Raw genomic sequence first — 22,298 nt, 5'->3', positions numbered from 1 at the left:
CAAGATACAATAAGGCAAATAAGAACAAACGAAAAGGAGGAGCCGCTACAATAAAATTCAACCAACAATCCCCTCTCCCTCGACACCCTAGAGCAGCCGTGACTAAAAATACCTAGACGCATATCCCTTCAAAATTAGCAGCTCGATATCCTTGAATGAAAACAATAGTGATACGAGACGCTCAACACTCGAAAGACCCAAGAGGGAGAGCTACGAACACCAAGGCCCAAAGAACAAATGCACCGAGAATGATAGATAGAAGAAGATCGAAAAGGAAAAAACTTAGAGCATCAATTCAACATAGAAATCACACTAGTCACTTTGCAGACTATCCAAAACAACTGCAAAGAAAAAATTTAAAAATTGCCACAAATATACCCGTTTGTTGGCAATGTGAAAGGATATGGAGGAAAAATATGGTTTTCTCCTAAAGAAATTCCAACGGGAGGAGTGAATGCCTTGTCCGGACTAGTCTCACCCAATTTTTGTGTGTGTCCCATCTATCTGCCTTCGTGGCCGACGGAAAACCTTTCCCTCCTCCTGCTTCATTCTTCGTATAGCCCGGGCTTATGCCTTCCTCAATCATGAAATTAATAGCTTGAGTGGGGAATTAATCATTTATTCCATCACACAATTGAAAAAATTAAGCTTAACACCCATTATCCTCTGCCACTCTCTTACCTATAATTTAACTCTATATTTTTTTATTATTCATGTATTTCTGCACATTTCTGAATATGTTATTAAAACAATTCAATGGTGATCTTCTCCCATGTTTTTAATACACAACACTTATTTAACTAAAATATCGTTGCCAGCGTTCCTATTTATCCATATTCTGGCCAATTTGGGGTTATCAGGCCTATACGCGTCATACTAGACAAGCAGTTGACAGAAACTTCCCATTCTTTCAGTCGGGACTCCGGGTACTTCCGTAATCCAGGTACTTCGTTATACAGAGTTTCCATATTTTTGTTGCAGTGATGAGATTTCCTGATCTCTTTGAAGGAAAACATGAGGACGCAACGTCTCTGACGCTTCTTTCCAAGAAACTCTACATTCTCTTCATGTGATTCCACTGTATTTATATCTCTCTTTGTTATTCATTGCTATAGTTTAATAACGGCGATTTACTGACTCTACACTAGAGTTATGGTGGGATGGACAGTAATGGAGACGTGGAAAATTCTATTTGGATTGATGTTCACACTTTGGCATTCCTGCAGTATTGGGATAAATACTAATGTGGGCGCTATAAGAGCAGAACATAAACGAGAGGGTTTATGCTCCACATTCGTGAAGCCTTATTATTTTAAATATGTTTGCCATGAGTCCAGTGTAAGAATTAATTCGCAGATTGCATTGGTTAAATGTTGTTGAACCTTTTTGTTTAGGGTTTAGTTTTTTTTTTTAACTAATTTTATGTTGACAGTATATTTCTGGCATATTTTAGATTGGATGGACACGAATAAAGTCAAATAGTTGATTTTTTTTTATATATTTTAAAATATTCTAGAAATTAACCATAGATTTTAAGATATTTTAGAAATTAACAATAAAATTAAGAATTAAAAATACTTAGACTTTTGACGCCTAATTCTTATATGGTTGCAGACTGTGGCCCAGATGGCTTTCGGTTGGGACTTCAGAGGATTTGGGGCAAAAGGGTCCTGTTTTGTTGAACCATAGAGTTCTGAAAAGTGAGTGTCCTGTTTATCACAGATCCATTCATTGTTGTAACTGACCCCCTGATTGATTTCGAAGCAGTGAAGGGTTTAATATGCACCTAAAACTTGCATAGCTGCTTTAACTCGTGCTATATATTGTGGTGAGCCGACTGATATGAGAAATATAATGCAGGGTGGAGACGCTTGGGTGTTGAATTCGCCTCATGAATCCGATGTATCGCCGGCATTCGTTCTGGCAGATGCGGGCTACGATGTATGGCTCGGAAATGTTCGTATTATGGACATAAAAATTTGGGAGCTGAGTTGTTATTTAGTATGATTTTTTGGATTTTTAAGTGTTATGGTGGACAAATTTGTGGTGAAATTTTGATTTGTTTTATTTAAATTAGTTTTTTGATTGTATATCTGGATTCAGCGTCCTCCAAAACGCCAAGGCACTTCGATTGCACAGGGTTACTCATCAAGCTTGTGATTTCAATAAATTCCTACGCGATTTTAGAGAAATTTGACCGAAAAAACCCACCTTAAAAGTTTCCAAAAAATCACACTAAGAAAAACTCAGAAAACTGGGCAGAAAAAGATACCTCAAGTATCGTCCAATTTAATTAGTTTAATAATGTTTTATTTTTTATTATATTTTACATGTTGCATGAAAAATGTTAGTAGTATACATGCCACTAAAATATTAGTGGTATATATACCAGTATATGTTGGATGTTGTTAAAAAATAAAATTATATGCACTAACTAAATTATAATTGTATTATTATTATATTATAAATATATTAGATTATAATTTTATTTTAAATTATTTATTACATTTTATTATTATTATATTACAAATACATTAAATTATAATTTTTATATTATAAATATATTAAATTATAATTTTATTTTAAATTATTTAGGAGCCTAGATCTATCTTAACACCGGATCTATCAAGTGCCGAGAGGGATCAAATCTCTCGAGGTGCAAACCTATTTTTTTGAGTAAAAAACTTGATGATAGGTTTGCACCTGGAGCGATTTGATCCCTAGCGTTTGATAGATGCATTGTTAAGATGGATCTAGGTTGGTTTTCGGTGTTTGCAGTGATGCAAAATTTAATAAACATCTAATTATTTTGACAATTTTAAATATGTTAAATATGTGTAAGATTAATTTGGTCAATTTAATTTAAAATTTTGTTAGTTACCTTAGTTTGTTGAGATGAGAGAGACTGTTAGTAACTTGAATGAGGAAAAATGATGAAATACAAATTTTGAGTGCAAAATGTCAACGTAACAATTTTGATTGATAGAAAATGTGAATACTAAGAATATAGTCAATTACAAACCATCTTCATTGTAATCTATCTGAAACTATTTATTTGTTAAACATCTAATTATTCTGACAATATTAGATATGCTAAGTATGTCTAAGATTAATTTGGTCAATTTAATTTAAAATTTTCTTAGTTACCTCAGTTTGTTGAGATGAATGTTAGTAACTTGAATCATGAAAAATGATGAAATACAAATTTTGAGTGCAAAGTGTCAATGTAACAATTTTGATAGACAAAAGATATGAATAATAAGAATATAGTCAATTAGAAAAAAATCTTCATTGCAATCAATCTGAAACTATTCTTTTCCATTTTTTCATATCAATCATATGAAAAGAGTAGTTGGAATCATAGACCATTCAAATATTTAACTCGAGCTACTGTAGTAAACAACATACCTTGTCTCTGTTGCTCTCTAATATTAATAGTAGTTTTCTCCAAAGTCAATCATTGTGACTTATGGAGTGTTAAACCACAAATAATTTTCAATGGTAGTTATTTTTTATTACCGCATTTGAAGGCAAAGTAATTAACAATGTTGAATGATAGAAAATGGGAATAATAAGAATATACTGAATTATAAATTCAAGTAAGAAAACATTTTATTTGGGATGAAAATTCAAGTATTGTATTTATGGTTGAATAATTTTTATGTGCTTACACTGAGAGAGAGTGTGTATGTTTTGGGGGTGAGAAGGAGAGACAAAGGGAGATAGAGATATAGATGGGGGAGAGGTAAGAAGAGAGAGGCGAAGACAGAGAGGGAGGAAGAGATATGGATATGGAGAGTGAAATGTTAGAGAGAGAGAGGAGGGGAAGAGAGAAAGAGGGAGAGGAAAGGGAGGAATGGAGAGAGAGATAGATAGATATGGAGAGAGAGTGTGTATGTTTAGGGGATGAGATAGAGAGATAGAGAAGGAGAGACAATGGGAGATAGAGATATAGATGGAGGAGGTAGAGATGTGCTTACACTGAGATCAATGCACATTATTAATCTAATTACTTTGAAATTAATGTACATCATACATCTTGTTGCATCAAATTAGAAATCAACATTTACACTAAAATCAATGTATCTATTGCAAACAATCAAATAGGATTAGAAATCAACATCTAAACTAAAAATCAATGCATCTAGTGCAAGCAATCAAATAGGATTATAAATCATTATCTACAATAAAACCAATGCATCGAATGAAAGTAATCAAATATGAGTAGAAATCAACATCTACGTTGAAATCAATGCATCTACTGTAAAGTATTAAATATGATTAGAAATCGACATCTACACTGAATTATAAATCAACATCTACACTGAAATCAATGCATATAGTGCATGTGATCAAATAGGATTAGAAATCAACAACTACATTGAAATCAATACATCTATATTAGTGAAAATCTAAAATATTCATGACTTTCTAGATCTAACTTCTATGTTTGTATTTGTCTCTGTGAGACTCTTTCTTCTTCCCTCTCTCTTCACCTTTCATTCTGTGTCTATCTCCCTCCGCCTCTCCTTCTCTCTCTTCCCCTCCCTCTCTCCCCCATACCACCCTATATGCCTCTCCCTAACTTTCTTTATCTTTCTATTCTTTCCTCTCTTCCCCATGCCATCTATATTTATACCCCCCTCCATCTGTCCTTATTTGTCTCTCTATCTAACCCCCCTAAACATATGCCACGCTCTCTCTCTCTCTTCCCATATCTATCTATATATCTATCTATCTCTCCCTCTTCCTTTCCCCCTCTATCTCTTCCCCTTTTCTCTCTCACTCACTAACTCTCCATCTCTCCCTTGCCAATCCCTCTCCACCTTTCTCTCTCTATGTCTTTTTTCCCCTTCCAACTCCATCTCTCTCTCCCCCTCTCTCTCTCCTCTCTCTCAAGTACTCTCTCTTCTTCCTTCCTCTCTCTCCCCTTCTCTCCCACATTCCTGTCTTTGCCCCCATCATACACACACTCTTTCTCCACCCTCCAACTCTGTCACTATCTCTCTCCTTCTCTCTCTCTCCCCTTCCATATATATGTCTCCCTATCTCTCTCTTCCCCTTCTTTCCCTATCTTTATTCTCTCCTTTTCATTCTCTTCCTCTTCTTTCCCTATCTTTATCCTCTCATTTTCTCTCTATTCCCTCGTCTCCCCTCTCCTTCATTCCATCTTCATCTCTCCCTTGTCACTTCCTCTCTTTCCCCCTCCAAATCCATCTCTCTCTCTCCCTTTGTCCCCCTCCTCTCTCTCTTCCTTTCTCTCTCTCATTGTGTCTCTAACCTTTATGTCTCTCTCCGACACTCTATTGCTCCTTCCATCTTATTCTCTTTCTTAAATGTGATCCCATTGTATTGTATTTAAGAAAGTATTTAAATTAATAAAAAAAACATAATTGGTTGTAAAATATTAAACCTATATTTTGGATCAATCATGTTAAAGAAAATAGAGTAATAAAAAGATTAAAAGAATCATGTGCTATCTTTTCTATATCATTGTTAATCACTTTGCTTTCTCACTTCGCTTGGATCCTTGGTTAAGATGCATCTATCCTAGTTCTTTATAATATTATTTATATTATATAAATTCCACATATGTATATATAAAAGTATTCTCATTTTTAATTTATTAAAACCTCCATTTAATCTCTATGAAAATATTGTTAGTAGTTGTGAGGATGGAGGGTTTAGATATACCTCAAAAGTAATTATAACCTTTTTGCTCTTAGATTTAATTAAAAAATGTTATAAAATTAAATTAAAATAAAATATTTGTAAAATATTTTTATTTTGAAATAAGTTATTGTTTTTGGGCATGTGGTATTGATAAGCCATGGTATTGGCCCATGGTATTGTAACAATTAAAAGCCTAGATCCATAACATAATAATCAAAAGTCTAGATGGCCCATGGTATTGATAAACCATGGTAGTAGCCCATGGTATTATAATTTTCTTCCCTCCTCTCCCTCTCTATCTTTCTCTTGTGGGTATTGGCCCATGGCATTATAAAAAAAACTACTTAGAAGTTAGTTATATCCATAGTTATATCCATGGTAAATATTCATGATTAAAAATCTTGTCATATCCTAAATATTAAGTTTTTATCCACTTGTTAATTAAATTTATAGATGGAATAAGTGTTACAAATATATTGATTACATAAAATTTAATATTACAATATTATCTGTTACCCAATATTTATAACCACCGCCACCTGATAAATAGTGGCGAGGGAAGGGGAGAAAACTAATTAAAATGTGATATTATCAAATTTTACCTAATATTTCAGGTGAGACCCCACCCTAAATATTATATTCTACTCAATATTTTCCCTCACTCCTAATAATTTTATTGAGCACCTTCCATTATATTGAGTTTACCTTCCTACAACTGAAAATCTGAATACAACGAAACATACATTTACCTCATTATTATTATTACATAAATCACACAACCGAAAACCTAAACGCCACCAAATATAAATTTAAATGCTTGGAAATTTACCTCGTTATTAGTACAGGATATTCGCAATTCAATTCTCGCTTCCTTTACCTGATTTTCTTTGTTATTCAATAAATAAGCTAATCGATCTCTTTTTAAATGGTATATATGTCGTTTTCAAAATTGAGTTTGTTAATATTAATATTTTGATTATTTTTTTAATTAAAGTTTTTTATTTTAAAGTAGCGTTACACATATCTTCAGCATATACAATATATATTAGCCGGCACATATATTTTTTAATATAACATTACGTGACAACATCTCCTACATATTTTTTAATGTAACATTAAGTTAGGTGACAACATATCCCTCATATACTAGGTTGTAGAGTGCCTCTCAGCGCAACTATTATTAAAATTAATTTAGATCTATTTTATTTTCCAATTTACTAAATAAATATCTTTTCAATTTTAAAAACTAAACAAATTTGATTTTTTGGCCTTTAGTATTTAGCAGTTAGAGATAGAATAATCTCAAATCCCTAAGAAATTAGTGGGTGAGGAGCCCCTGTATCTAATTTTTGAATTTATTGAAAGTCAATGCAACCTTACAAACTCTTTAATACACAACAGTTGATAAGTATTAAGAATAAGCACATGCTGAGCCTTGAGTATTAAGTCGAAATAAGAAGCTTTTTACAATTAATTATAATTAATTATAAATATAAATATAAACATAGTCATTAATTTTATGTTTTTTATTTTATTTATACCAATTCAAAATGTTAAATATTACAACATCTGTAGGGTACCCTGATCAAATGCTTACATAGTTGTTAAGTTTACTTATGAACCTTAAACACACATATATATTTTTAATAAAAATTGAATTGGGTGAGGGGAAATCTTGGATAAAATATAATAATACAATAGTATATGTTACCCAATATTTATTACCACCACTAACCAATATAAAGTGGCCATGGGCAGGGCGAAATACTATTTAAAATGTAATATTATTACATTTTACTCAATATTTTCCCACACCTGCTAATTTTATAGTTTAGTATTTTTACTTTCAAAATTCAAATATAAAGAAAAATTACAATAAGAAGGGGACGAGATTGAGGGAAAATATTGGGTAAAATAAATATTATAATATAATATTTTACCCAATATAACCTAGTAAAAAATAGATAGAGGCAGGAAAAAATATTAAATAAAATGTAATAATTACATTTTTCATAATATTCCCCACTTCCACACATATCGAGACAAATGCCCAACATGAACATATCAATAATTTTTTTTAACCTTTACAGATTACATGGATTCAATTCCATCGTTTTATAAAGTTAATTTTGTATCTAAATATAACATAAAACTAAGATGGATCTAGGCTAGTTTAATTTCCCCTCGAAATAGGTTATAATGCACATGAATACCATGGGTCAATACCATGGATTATTAAAACCATGGGTCAATAACGTTGGCCATTTTTTATTTTTTCTCCGATACTAAAAAGTAATTTTCTTTTATTATTCTTTTATAATTCCGATTACTTTATCTGGATATATAAAAAAGTATGATGTAAAACAAAGGCAAAAATTGAAGTATTACATTTCTTGCATATATATATATATATATATATATATATATATATATATATATATATATATATATATCGATATTAGCCCCTGCACACATATATTTTATATATTTTTTTAATGTAACGTGAAGTGACAACATTTCCGTCATGTAGTGGGTTGTAGAGGGCCCCTCGGCGATATATATATATATATATATATATATATGGAGATTTACTTGAATTTACCATGGATATTGTTAATGTGTAGATATGATTTCTTACAATATATGGGCTAATATCATGGCTTATGGATATCACATGCCCAAAAAATGATAATTCAATATCTATATATATGTGTGTGTGTGTGTGTGTGTGTGTGTGTGTGGAGATTTACTTCACCTTACCGTGGATATTGTTAATATGTAGATATGCTTTCTTACAATACTATGGGTTAATATCATGGCTTATGGATGTAGATATGCTTTCTTACAATACTATGGGTTAATATCATGGCTTATGGATACCACATGCCGAAAAAAATAATAATTCACTATATACGACATTTTTTTAATTAATCAATCTAATTAAAAAAGGTAAAAAACATCATAATTACTTTGGAGATAAATCTCAGCCTTTGATTTGTGTATGCCATTATGAATATTCTAGAATATTTTGTAGAGGTTAAATCTATACCATCCACATAATCATCATTCATAATTAAATTAAAATTATAGAAATGCTATTTCAAAATAAACATCCATATTCATGTAATTAAAATACCTAACAATTACTTAAGATTAGCTCAATTGATAAATTTAATGATTAAAAACATTTTCTCCAAAAAAATAAAATGAAATAACTAACCTTTAAAAGATAAAAAATGTATAATTAAAAAATATGCAAAGTAAATTTAAATTCGTATTTTTTATTTGAATAAAAAATATACTATAAACAAAAACATTTTTAATTAGTTTGCATTAAAAAAAATAGTAAATATTTATTTATATTATTAAATTATTAATATAAGCAAATAAATCGAAATTAGAGAAACCCCAACAAGTCCACACTATTCAGAACGAAATGGAGACTAGGGTTTTGTCGGTGGCTCTTTCTTTTGCATCTCTTGCGCCGCACCAGAGTGCCTCGAACAACATTGACCCTGCACTATGTGCCTCGCTTAGCCCTTGCTATGCGGATTTGCAAAGGTAGACGCAACACTCAGAGAAACAACGATAGATTCAGCTTTTCAAGGGTCCCTTTCACCCCTTTGCAACTCTTTATGTAGGTAACCTTAGCATTTATCACAGTATAGTGGCTCTTTCCGTTGGAGTCTCAGCGCCGAGTAGGCTTGAGCTTCAGACTGTGGCTGATCCCGCACCAGCTCCTAATGTTCGACAAAACCCACACTCTGCAGCGCTAGCGCTTACGAACACAATCGATGGCTGGCTTCTTCTCTGGCTTGCTAGTGGCCTCTGAAGATATTCTGAAGACTTGCTTTCCTTGCTTGCCAACTGCCTAGACTTTTTCCTGGGACAGAGACCCTGGACGCGCTCCAAGCGTTGGCCTCTCTCGCTTTACTCCAAAAATGCAGCGAGGCAGGGGTTTGTCTGATTTAAATTATCATCGGCCCCTCTACAGATCTGCAGCCCTATCCTTTGTAGCGGATCTAGGCTGGAGCATTAGCTTCCATCTGCAGAAGTGTTTTCGTCCCCCACCACCTCCAGTTCGTGAGGAGATAGGAGACCCAAAAGATTTAGGGACTGTGCCACTCCAAAAAGCTTTTGAAAATTTCTCTGCCCCCTTTCAAGTTCAAGTCTCACAGATCTCAGGCAAGACCATTCTATAATGGGTCTACCCTTCAGACCTGGTGTAGAATCTCAAGGTAAATCTGGAATGCCGATTTGGGATCCCCTCTACCCTACAGAGACTTCTATTTCAAGGTAAACAACTCGATGAACCTCTTCCCCTCTCTTCTTAAAATCATAGCTCTTTAGTATTTTCCCTTCATTTGAGAGGTGGCGCTGCAGGTCAATCTTCTTCTGCTCCTCCCTTCTCCTACAAAGCTGCAGTACACTCTGAGATTCTGATTTCCCTTGAGACTCCCAAACCCAAGCCTTTTCTGGTTGACAAGTTAGAGGAGGTTCCCTCTGTTGAGATCTCCCACCCTAGCCTTGCAGATAACCTTCAAAAATTTGCATGAAGGGCCATCATTTGCAGATTGAATGGGCTTTGTCCACGCTCTAAGGACCTCTATCACTGGATCCATGACAACTGGACTCACCATTGCAAGGTCAACTTCTGCTCAAAAGGATATTTTACAGTTCTGTTCAACAATTCTAAGCACTATGAACAGGCCTTAGAAGAAGGTCCTTGGTTTATGGGTACAACAGGACTCTTCTTAACTCCATGGTTCCCAGATTTTGACCTAGCATCTGCAGTCATCACCAAAGCGCTTGTCTGGATCAGAATTCCAAATTTACCAGCTCACCTGTGGCATTTAGTAGTCTATAGGGGCATAGGCAACACCTTGGGCCGCTTTTTAATGGGAGATTCCTGGTGGGAACATCAAGGTCTCTACACATATGCTAGAATATGTGTGGAGCTAGATCTAAGCAAGGGACTTCCAGATCAAATCAATCTCAAGATCAATGACTTTGTTTGGACCCAAAACCTGGATTATGAGAACACTGCCTTCCGTTGCCGCCACTATCACCTAACAGGGCACCTGCAGAATTCTTGCCCATCGCTCACTGCAAAATCGAAAAAGAGCAATATTGCAAAGACCAAACCCAAGCATTGGACCCCTTGTTCTCCGCTGCCAGTAGTGAGCTCTGATTCCTCAAGCTCAGAAGATGAGGAGAGCGATGCAGAAATGGACCAGGCGCCTCAGACGATGGATTCGCCCAATGATACTCCTGTGCACACCACTATCACAGCAATCTTCCAGAAACGCGTCCATGAGACCTCCTCTTCTGAATCAGATAAGGAGATCCCCCTATTGGAGAATTCCAGTCTTCAAGTTATTTTAGCTCATACTCCCCAGGATGGCTGGATAAAAGTCAATAAGAAGAAAGAGAAAAAAACATCGTGTTGAGAATTCTGCGCCTGTGGGGTAAAAGTCAGTTTTCGACTCTCAAGTTCATTGTTGTAGCTCCGTGCTTGGTTCATTCCATCTCCGGGACCGAGGTTTATAGTTTCATCATTTCCAGTCGGCCGGTTTCTTGTCTCTCTTGATTGTACTATATTTTACTCAATAGAAATAGTTTAATTTTACTGAGAAAAAAATTATTAATATAAAAAAATATATTCTTTATTAATGGACAAAGAATTATAATATATATATATAATAAAGAATTAAAAAATAATATATATATATAATTTAAAAAAATAAATGGACATCTTAAATTTAAATTTATTAAACATTAATTTTATTATTTAATATTTAAGATAAAATTAGATAATAAAACAATTTATATATTATTCTCATTCTTTAATATTTAATAATTTAAAATGATTTTTTTTTAAGGTGATATAAATTAAAATTTATATTATTAATTAATTTTATTTTATTTTATAATTTTTATACTCAATTTTTTCCAATTTAAGAATAAAATAATCGTTTATGTACCAATAAAATATAACATTTATAACATTTTTTTGGATTTTGATATTTATTTTATTTTGATGTTTAATAAAATAATAATTTTTAGATTCAGGTATATGTTATTACTTTGTTGATTAATAATTAGAAAAACTAAAATAAAAATAAAATATAAATATTGTAAGTGCATACAATTTATTTATGCATGTTTATAGGAAATTAAAATTATTTTTTATGAATTCATTATTTACATTTTCAGGAAATTGAATGCAAAGGTAATGAATTTTAGAGGGAAACTTTCCCTTTGATAGGATGGAGAATGCATACCGTCTATGGATATATTTATGGATATTTGGATATAGCATTTCCATCTCTTCTTTTTATTTTATTGCTTTTGTCAAAGATGGTAGTCTTTCAAGTGGATCAGTATATAGTAGTAATAGGCTACTCATCTTTGGAACCATCCGAGTTTTGGTGCCATCAGTTTTTAGAGGGCTCTTTCCCAGTTTATTTCTGAGCTCCTCTCCTTGGCAATGGAGAGTATACTATTTATATTCAAATATTAAATATATTTTTTTTTCAATGAAGAAAAGATTTCAAATTCAGACAACATAGATTATTTTATTATTATTTTTAAACCTTAATTTATTAATATTTTTTATTTTTATTACACCATAAAAAGTTAACGTAAATCCACAATTATTCAACTCAGGCTGGGATTGGAGCTTCGATGAATTGACAGCCTTTGACCTTCCCAGCATGATGTACCTAGTGCACAACGTTACACACAAAATAATCCATTACATTGGTCACATTTACTTAATATAATACAAAAACATTTTTTAATCTCAAATGCTAAAAAAATCATACCCTAGAGAAATATATATGAGTTGAGACCTTGGATGTGAATATAAATGTTATTCACATCAAAATCTGGTTAATAAAATTGTATTTAGAAGCTACTAATATCAATGATTCTTTTTCCAAATTATGAAATTAAATACACCATAAATATATATGATCTTGGATGTGAATATAAATGTTATTCACATCCAAATGTTATTAATAAGATTGTTTTTGGAAGCTATTAATATCAATGATTTGTTTTTCCAAATTATGAAATTAAATACACCAAATAAATATATATATAAAACCTTGAATGTGAATATAAATATTATTCACATGCAAATCTTATTAATAAGATTGTTTTTGGAAGCTACTATGAGAATATAAATGTTATTCACATCCAAATTTTATTAATTATGAAATTAAATACACCAAAGAATAGAATCATGGTTCGTTGAATCATGGGCATTATTACACAGTGGATATGGAGTAAAAACATAGCTTTCATTAATGAGAGCTTTTTGGGAATGGTATTAACTAGCATTTACACCAGATGTTGCAAAGAAAACGTCGTAAGGCATAAAGTGTGGAAATCCATTATCCATGTAGTGTATGCATTATTCAACAAGGTGGATCTCTCTAAATTTGTTGCAAACATTTATGTTGTTGCATTGCTAATTTATTTAGAATCTATTACTACCTCCTCTTCTTGGAATATTAAATTTCTTATCACCGATGGTCTCTTTTTAGGGGAAGCAGAAGCACAATTCAATGCAATCCCCACAGACACTGAGATTTTTTCCCTTCCTTCAACCTCTGGTCGAAGAGTAGGATCTATGATGCGCAAAAGGGGATGCTTGTCATCAACAAAGTTTTGACCCCATGCTGCAAAATCCTTATCTGAAGGCCAGCATGCACAGAAATGCCCTCACTAGGTGTGATGTCAGTTTGACAGACAACACAAGTGAACAATCCTGATACTGTCTGCACCGTATATTCCGAGCCCAGCCTGCAATGTCAAATACTCAATTATTAGCATGAAAAACTTGCTCAATGCAATCCCCACTGAGATTTCTTCCGTTCCTTCAACCTCGTCGAAGAGTAGGATCTATGATGCACAAAAGGTGATGCTTGTCATCAACAAAGTTTTGACCCCATGCTGCAAAATCCTTATCTGAAGGCCAGCATGCACAGAAATGCCATCACTAGGTGTGATGTCAGTTTGATAGGTAGCACAACCGAGCAATCCTGATACTGTCTGCACCGTATATTCTAAGCCCAGCCTGCAATGTCAAATACTCAATTATTAGCATGAAAGACTTGCAACAAGATGCATTCTACAATATTCTCTACAGATAGTTTTTATTTCAGTACATCACATGGAAAAGAAAGGATTTAATCCTTCATAGCTGGGACAAAGATATACAAGGCCATAACAGAAAAAGGCCTCCTTTGGACTTCTCTTACGTTAGTATAAATAACATACCAAATCCTAAAAGGAAGGAAACACCATTCTATATTAAATGCTTAGAACCCAAAAAACACATAAGAAATAGATTGATGCTTTTACTAAGGTTGAACCAAGTATAAACTAAATCTGTTAACAAGAAAAAAATTATTTAAAAAAAAACTGGATTGAAAAATTGAAAATTCAAAAATGCCAAAATATAAGCAGGCATTACCCATGCATAGCCACAATTCAAATTTCCAACACAATTATCCAATTTTAATAAAAATTTGTAAACATAGATTGTCCACATTCAAGGAGTAGCAACTCAGATACAGTTTATCATGCTTTGTTCTAAATCCAATGATAAGTTTGTGTTTACAAAACATAATCTACTGCAAGGATGCTAAGCTGGAAATGGCTATCTACCTTTCAACGAGCATTGCTAACCCCTCCTCAAAGATTTCCCGGACAATGTATATATTTTGCTACTTTTCAACTGACTTAGATGATGAATCAGTGGATTTCCTTCTGAAAAAATTCTTAAATTTGCCTTCCTTCTTAACTAGAGCTAGTGGTGTAGATTTCTCAGGTGGGATCAAATCCTCTACAATGCATGTAGTGTCATCCCTAAGTCCTCTTATCCTCAAAGCCTCCTATAGCTAAATCGGTTAGGCTATGATAGAAAATAAACTTAAAGATGGTGACATTGATCGCTTATCCTTGTCAACAATATTTGTACCTTAACAATTTGTTTTGCAGCAAGTTCTGCTGGCAAGCCTCGGCAGCAATTTGCAGCCTTCTCAGAGCTCAATGCATCCCAAACACCATCAGTTGCAATGATAAGCCTTCCTCCAGCATTCGATAGCTATTGAAACAAAAAATTACCAGTCTAAATCAAACACACACATTGTGACCAGGTATTTTTTTCCTCCAGTAAATGGATAAAATCCATCCCCTGCCACTGCAACAATAATACACCATATATCACCTTCCCATTAAAACTGAGAATGAGTTGCAAGTAAACTGTGAGAACATGGATGCCTCATAAGCATGGAGTTAAGTTTGATCCCTGAGCTTTGCTACATTACTCAACTGTAGAAATATTGAAATTTTTAAGAAGACTCTGGCCATTTCATAAGCAGCTGAGTTGACAGCAGAGTTTGTCTGTTGTTGAATCCCAATCATAGAGATGTCTATATGAGTTATGTCAATGTCTAAGTAGATTTGTTGAATATGGAATGTGGGTGTAAGTCCTCATCTCTGTCCAACTTATGTCAAAGCAAGGATGCTACATAGGAAGAAAGAATTGGTTAATCGGTTGTGGATGATGGCATTTTTTCTAGAAAATGCAATACCTCCTTCATTGATGGTCTCTTTTGAGGGGAAGCTGAAGCACAATTCAATGCAATCCCCACAGACACTGAAATTTCTTCCCTTCCTTCAACCTCTGGTCGAAGAGTATGATCTATGATGCGCCAAAGGGGATGCTTGTCATCAACAAAGTTTTGACCCCATGTTGTAAAATCCTTATCTTAAGGCTGGCATGCATAGAAATGCCCTCACTAGGTGTGATGTCAATTTGACAGACAACACAAGTGAACAATCCTGATACTGTCTGTACTGTATATTCTGAGCCCAGCCTGCAATGTCAAATACTCAATTATTGGCATGATAGACTTGCAACAAGATGCATTCTACAATATTCCCTACAGCTAGTTTTTATTTTAGTACATCACATGGAAAAGCAAGGATTTAATCCTTCATAGCTGAGACAAAGATATACAAGGCCATAACAAAAAAATGCCTCCTTTGGACTTCTCTTACCTCAGTATAAATAACATATGAAGTACTAAAAGGAAGGAAACACCATTCTATATTAAATGCCTAGAACCCAAAAAACACATAAGAAATAGATTAATGCTTTTACTAAGGTTGAACCGAGTATAAACTAAATCTGTTAACAGGAAAAAGATTATTTAAAAAAAAACCAGATTGAAAAATTGAAAATTCAAAAATGCCAAAATATAAGCAGGCATTACCCATGCATAGCCACAATTCAAATTTGCAACACAATTATCCAATTTTAATAAAAATTTGTAAACATAGATTGTCCACATTCAAGGAGCAGCAACTCAGATACAGTTTATCATGCTTTGTTCTGAATCCAATGATAATTTTGTGTATAAAAAACATAATCTACTACAAGGATGCTAAGCTGGAAATGGCTATCTACCAACATTGCTGACGCCTCCTCAAAGATTTCCTGGATAATGTCTATATTTTGCTGCTTTTCAACTGACTTAGATGATGAATCGGTGGATTTCCTTCTGAAAAAATTCTTAAATTTGCCTTCCTTCTTAACTGGAGCTGGTGGTGCAGATTTCTCAGGTGGGATCAAATCCACTACAATGCATGTAGTGTCGTCCCTAAGTCCTCTTATCCTCAAAGCCTCCTACAGCTAAATCGGTTAGGCTATGATAGAAAATAAACTTAAAGATGGTGACATTGATCGCTTATCCTTGTCAACAGTATTTGTACCTTAACAATTTGTTTTGCAGCAAGTTCTACTGGCAAGCCTCGGCAGCAATTTGCAGCCTTCTCAGAGCTCAATGCATCCCAAACACTGTTAGTTGCAATGATAAGCTTTCCTCGAGCATTCAGTAGTTGTTGAAACAAAAAATTACCAGTCTAAATCAAACACACACATTGTGACCAGGTATTTTTTTCCTCCAGTAAATGGATAAAATCGGTAAAGGATTAGAAGGGAAGAAGATGTTGGTGCACCTTCACTTGTTTTACATGAGGTATAGGTACAATGAACTCGCCCACATCCATATCCCCAATAGACCTAGACAGACAGAGACCTCCCGGCCAACATCTCAATGGTCCAATCTACAAGTATAAAGAAAATGTTCCAAATTACAGCCGTTGAAAAATTTGTTGAAAATTCTGGTAAGAGAACAATTCAGTTTAGAAAATGGCTTTGAAAGCAAGCATGACCATTAAACATGAGATAGATAAAATATAAGAGCTTTTATGTCAAGCCTAATGGAGGCCTTGTAGATAAAATTTAAGCACAGTAATTTTTAAATTATTAGTACTTTTACGAAAGAAACTGCAAGTGTAAGTCTAATGAGCCAAGTAACAGAATCAAAATTTCTTGGAAAATGGATGTTATCTATACCTGTTTTCTCTTGAAAGTATACTCCTTTTTTTATCAGCAGAATTTACCGACGAGAGAAATCTTGAAAACCAGTGAAGTCGCCAGGTGAAAATACAAATAGCCTATACCTGATTCTTGTTCACCTTAAAAAATTAGATCTGAAAATTTAAGAATCCCATGGAAAATTTTCAAACTTTCGCTCCTCGGCAAAGACGCCAAATTTGATGTTGTTTCATGGAGACAATTCCTGGCTAGGGAATCAGTGCCCAGGCATCAAAATGTTTTATCAACCTGTGAAATGTGAATAGGTATTTGATAAATTAGTGAGACTGTAATAAGTCTTCAAAACCCTAAAAGCTCCTTTATTTCCATCAAATAGGCTAATTTATCAAAAGATGCAGACTTAATCAGCCACTAAAGAGTGATAGAAGAATGAAGGATAATGGCTAATCCCTCAATTTATGTCCACCGTCAATTTATGTTGAGTGGTTTGGGCTTATATCCCCACTGCCCCCTGTTAAAAGTCAAAAACACTGAGGGGTCCATAATTAACTTGGTCTGATAGATCTCTGCTGCTCTGTGGCCTCAGTACACACTGAACTTCTTCTTGATAGAGTTGTCAATCTCACCTGCATATTGTAGGCCTGCCCCAGAGTTCCTCTGTCTTTCTTCCTTTTTGCATCATGATAATGATCACCATTGGTTGATTTTGTAATAGTATCACTGCCATTCCTATTACGAGGTAGTGTTTGAAAATTTACACGCAGGTGAGGCATCTCGGGTAGAAGCATGATGTGGTGATGGCTATGCATCTTATTTTTTACAGTCCATTTTCCTATGCTGTTCTGCTGAAATATTATCCTCTCCATTAAACTTGGGACGATACTTGAGATACTTCAAGGGAAAATCATGAAGAACATATGGTAGTTTAAGAGGCCCATATCTTTTTAAAACCCATGGATGAAAACTTGCAGAATGATTACAGGATGAATTACTAATTGTTGGGGCAGAAATAACATTATTTTGTTCAAGATGACTTATAGAAAGATCATCATTATTTTTAAAATATGAAGAGGAATTTTGTGACCAAAGGATATGAGAAGAAATGAAAAATTCCTTTTCTGAGAATGGGAATAACTTTCTGACTATGCTACTGTTTATTTGCACAAGATAAAAGAAAACTCTCGTCAACTGGATAGGAAGAACCACCAATGGGCCAAGTAACATAATCAAAATTTCTTGGAAAATGGATGTTATCTATACCTGTTTTCTCTTGAAAGAATACTCCTTTTTTTATCAGAAGAATTTATTGACGAGAGAAATCTTGAAAATCAGTGAAGTCACTAGGTGAAAATACAAACAGCCTATACCTGATTCTTGTTCACCTTCAAAAATTAGATCTGAAAATTTAAGAATCCCATGGAAAATTTTCAAACTTTCGCTCCTCGGCAAAGATGCCAAATTTGATGTTGTTTCATGGAGACAATTCTTGGCTAGGGAATCAGTGCCCAGGCATCAAAATGTTTTATCAACCTATGAAATGTGAATAGGTATTTGATAAATTAGTGAGACTGTAATAAGTCTTCAAAACCCTAAAAGCTCCTTTCTTTCCATCAAATAGGCCAATTTATCAAAAGATGCAGACTTAATCAGCCATTAAAGAGTGATAGAAGAATGAAGGATAATGGCTAATCCCTCAATTTATGTCCACCGTCGATTTATGTTGAGCGGTTTGGGCTTATATCCCCACTGCCCCCCTGTTAAAAGTCAAAAACACTGAGGGGTCCATAATTAACTTGGTTTGATAGATCTCAGCAGCTCTGTGGCCTCAGTACACACTGAAATTCTTCTTGATAGATTCGTCAATATCACTTGCATATTGTAGCTCTGCCCCAGAGTTCCTCTGCATTTCTTGCAACAAGATATTGTCTGCAAAATCCTTATCTGAAGGCCAACATGCACAGAAATGCCCTGACTAGGTGTGATGTGAGTTTGACAGACAGCACAAGCGAAGAATCCTGATATTGTCTGCACCGTATATTCAGAGCCCAGCCTGCAATGTCAAATACTTAATTATTATCATAACAGACTTGCAACAAGATGCATTCTACAATATTCCCTACAACTAGTTTTTATTTCAGTACATCACATGGAAAAGCAAGGATTTTTTCCTTCGTAGCTGAGACAAAGATATACAAGGCCATAATAGAAAAAGGCCTCCTTTGGACTTCTCTTACCTCAGTATAAATAACATACCAAATCCTAAAAGGAAGGAAACACCACTCTATATTAAATGCCTAGAACCCAAAAAACATATAAGAAATAGATTAATGCTTTTACTAAGGCTGAACCAAGTATAAACTAAATCTGTTAACAGGAAAAAGATTATTTAAAAAAAACCCAGATTGAAAAATTGAAAATTCAAAAATGCCAAAATATAAGTAGGCATTACCCGTACATAGCCACAATTCAAATTTGCAACACAATTATCCAATTTTAATAAAAGTTTGTAAACATAGATTGTCCACATTCAAGGATCAGCAACTCAGATACAGTTTATCATGCTTTGCTCTGAATCCAATGATAATTCTGTGTTTACAAAACATAATCTACTGCAAGGATGCTAAGCTGGAAATGGCTATCTACCTTTCAACGAGCATTGTTGACCCCTCCTCAAAAATTTCCTGGACAATGTCTATATTTTGCTGCTTTTCAACTGACTTAGACGATGAATCAGTGGATTTCCTTCTGAAAAAATTCTTAAATTTTCCTTCCTTCTTAACTGGTGCTGGTGGTGCGGATTTCTCAGGTGGGATCAAATCCACTACAATGCATGTAGTGTCATCCCTAAGTCCTCTTATCCTCAAAGCCTCCTACAGCTAAGTCAGTTAGGGTATGATAGAAAATAAACTTAAATATGGTGACATTGATAGCTTATCCTTGTCAGCAGTATTTGTACCTTAACAATTTGTTTTGCAGCAAGTTCCGCTGGCAAGCCTCGGCAGCAATTTGCAGCCTTCTCAGAGCTCAATGCATCCCAAACACCATCAGTTGCAATGATAAGCCTTCCTCCAGCATTCGATAGCTATTGAAACAAAAAATTACCAGTCTAAATCAAAAACACACATTGTGACCAGGTATTTTTTTCCTCCAATGAATGGATAAAATCCATCCTCTGCCACTGCAACAATAATACACCATACATCACCTTCCCATTAAAATTGAGAATGAGCTGCAAGTAAACTGTGAGAACGCAGATGCCTCATAAGCATGGAGTTAAGTTTGATCCCTGAGCTTTGCTACAATCCTCAACTATAGAAATATTGAAATTTTTAAGAAGACTTTGGCCATTTCATAAGGAGCTGAGTTGACAGCAGAGTTTGTTTGTTGCTGAGTCCCAATCATAGAGATGTCTACATGAGTTATGTCAATGTCTAAGTAGAGTTGTTGAATATGGAATGTGCGTGTAAGTCGTCATCTCTGTCCAACTTATGTCAAAGCAAGGATGCTACATAGGAAGAAAGAATTGGTTAATCGGTTGTGGATGATGGCATTTTTTCTAGAAAATGCAATACCTGCTTCATTGATGGTCTCTTTTGAGGGGAAGCAGAAGCACAATTCAATGCAGTTCCCACATACACTGAGATTTCTTCCCTTCCTTCAACCTTTGGTTGAAGATTAGGATCTATGATGCACGAAAGGGGATGCTTGCCATCAACAAAGTTTTTACCCCATGCTGCAAAATCCTTATCTGAAGGTCAACATGCATAGAAATGCCCTCACTAGTTGTGATGTCAGTTTGACAGACAACATAAGCGAACAATCATGATACTATCTGTACCGTATATTCCGAGCCTAGGCTGCAATGTCAAATACTCAATTATTAGCATGACAAACTTGCAACAAGATGCATTCTACAATATTCCCTACAGCTAGTTTTTATTCAGTACATCACATGGAAAAGCAAGGATTTAATCCTTCGTAGCTGAGCCAAAGATATACAAGGCCATAACAGAAAAAAGCCTCCTTTGGACTTCTCTTACCTCAGTATAAATAACATACCAAATCCTAAGAGGAAGGAAACACCATTCTATATTAAACGCCTAGAACCCAAAAAACACATAAGAAATAGATTAATGCTTTTACTAAGGCTGAACCGAGTATAAATTAAATCTGCTAACACGAAAAAGATTATTTAAAAAAACCAGATTGAAAAATTGAAAATTCAGAAATGCCAAAATATAAGCAGGCATTACCCATGCATAGCCACAATTCAAATTTGCAACACAATTATCCAATTTTAATAAAAATTTGTAAACATAGATTGTCCACATTCAAGGAGCAACAACTCAGATACAATTTATCATGCTTTGTTCTGAATTCAATGATAAGTCTGTGTTTACAAAACATAATCTACTGCAAGGATGCTAATCTGGAAATGGCTATCTACCTTTCAGCGAGCATTTCTGACCCCTCCTCAAAGATTTCTTGGACAATGTCTATATTTTGCTGCTTTTCAATTGACTTAGACGATGAATTAGTGGATTTCCTTCTGAAAAGATTCTTAAATTTTCCTTCCTTTTAACTGGAGCTGGTGGTGCAGATTTCTCAGGTGGGATCAAATCCACTACAATGCATGTAGTGTCATCCCTAAGTCCTCTTATACTCAAAGCCTCATACAGCTAAATCGGTTAGGCTATGATAGAAAATAATCTTAAAGATGGTGACATTGATCACTTATCCTTGTCAATAGTATTTGTACCTTAACAATTTGTTTTGCAGCAAGTTCTGCTGGCAAGCCTCGGCAGCAATTTGTAGCCTTCTCAGAGCTCAATGCATCCCAAACACCGTCAGTTTCAATGATAAGCCTTCCTCCAGCATTCAATAGCTACTGAAACAAAAATTTACCAGTTTAAATCAAAGACACACATTGTGACCAGGTATTTTGTTCCTCCAGTAAATGGATAAAATTGGTAAAGGATTAGAAGGGAAGAAGATGTTGGTGAACCTTCACTTGTTTTACATGTGGTATAGGTACAATGAACTCGCCCACATCCATATCCCCAATAGACCTAGACAGACAAAGACCTCCTGGCCAACATCTCAATGGTCCAGTCTACAAATATAAAGAAAATGTTCCAAATTACAGCCGTTGAAAATTTTGTTGAAAATTTTGGTAGGAGAACAATTCAGTTTAGAAAATGGCTAT

At 34.3% G+C, this 22,298-nt stretch overlaps 1 protein-coding gene across 1 annotated transcript; it reads right to left on the bottom strand.

Annotated features, from left to right (window-relative positions):
* Nucleotides 1-10,776: 10,776 nt before the first annotated feature.
* LOC149143798 (uncharacterized) lies at nucleotides 10,777-17,048 on the bottom strand. The gene is made up of 8 exons (XM_089451943.1): nucleotides 16,711-17,048; nucleotides 16,465-16,614; nucleotides 16,155-16,378; nucleotides 15,437-15,569; nucleotides 14,666-14,791; nucleotides 13,716-13,759; nucleotides 13,356-13,485; nucleotides 10,777-10,944 (listed from the first exon to the last, which is right to left on the bottom strand). Exons 1-8 carry the CDS (start codon nucleotides 16,759-16,761, stop codon nucleotides 10,777-10,779), a joined length of 1,026 nt encoding a protein of 341 aa, XP_089308069.1. The 5' UTR covers nucleotides 16,762-17,048.
* Nucleotides 17,049-22,298: the final 5,250 nt, after the last annotated feature.

Source organism: Pinus tabuliformis, chromosome X (genome assembly GCF_031772625.1).
Source record: "Pinus tabuliformis cultivar Carrire ecotype Pingquan chromosome X, CPIR1, whole genome shotgun sequence".
Taxonomy (NCBI): Eukaryota; Viridiplantae; Streptophyta; class Pinopsida; order Pinales; family Pinaceae; genus Pinus; species Pinus tabuliformis.
The sequence above is the reverse complement of the archived record's forward strand: the minus strand, read 5'-3'. Positions and strand labels throughout refer to the sequence as shown.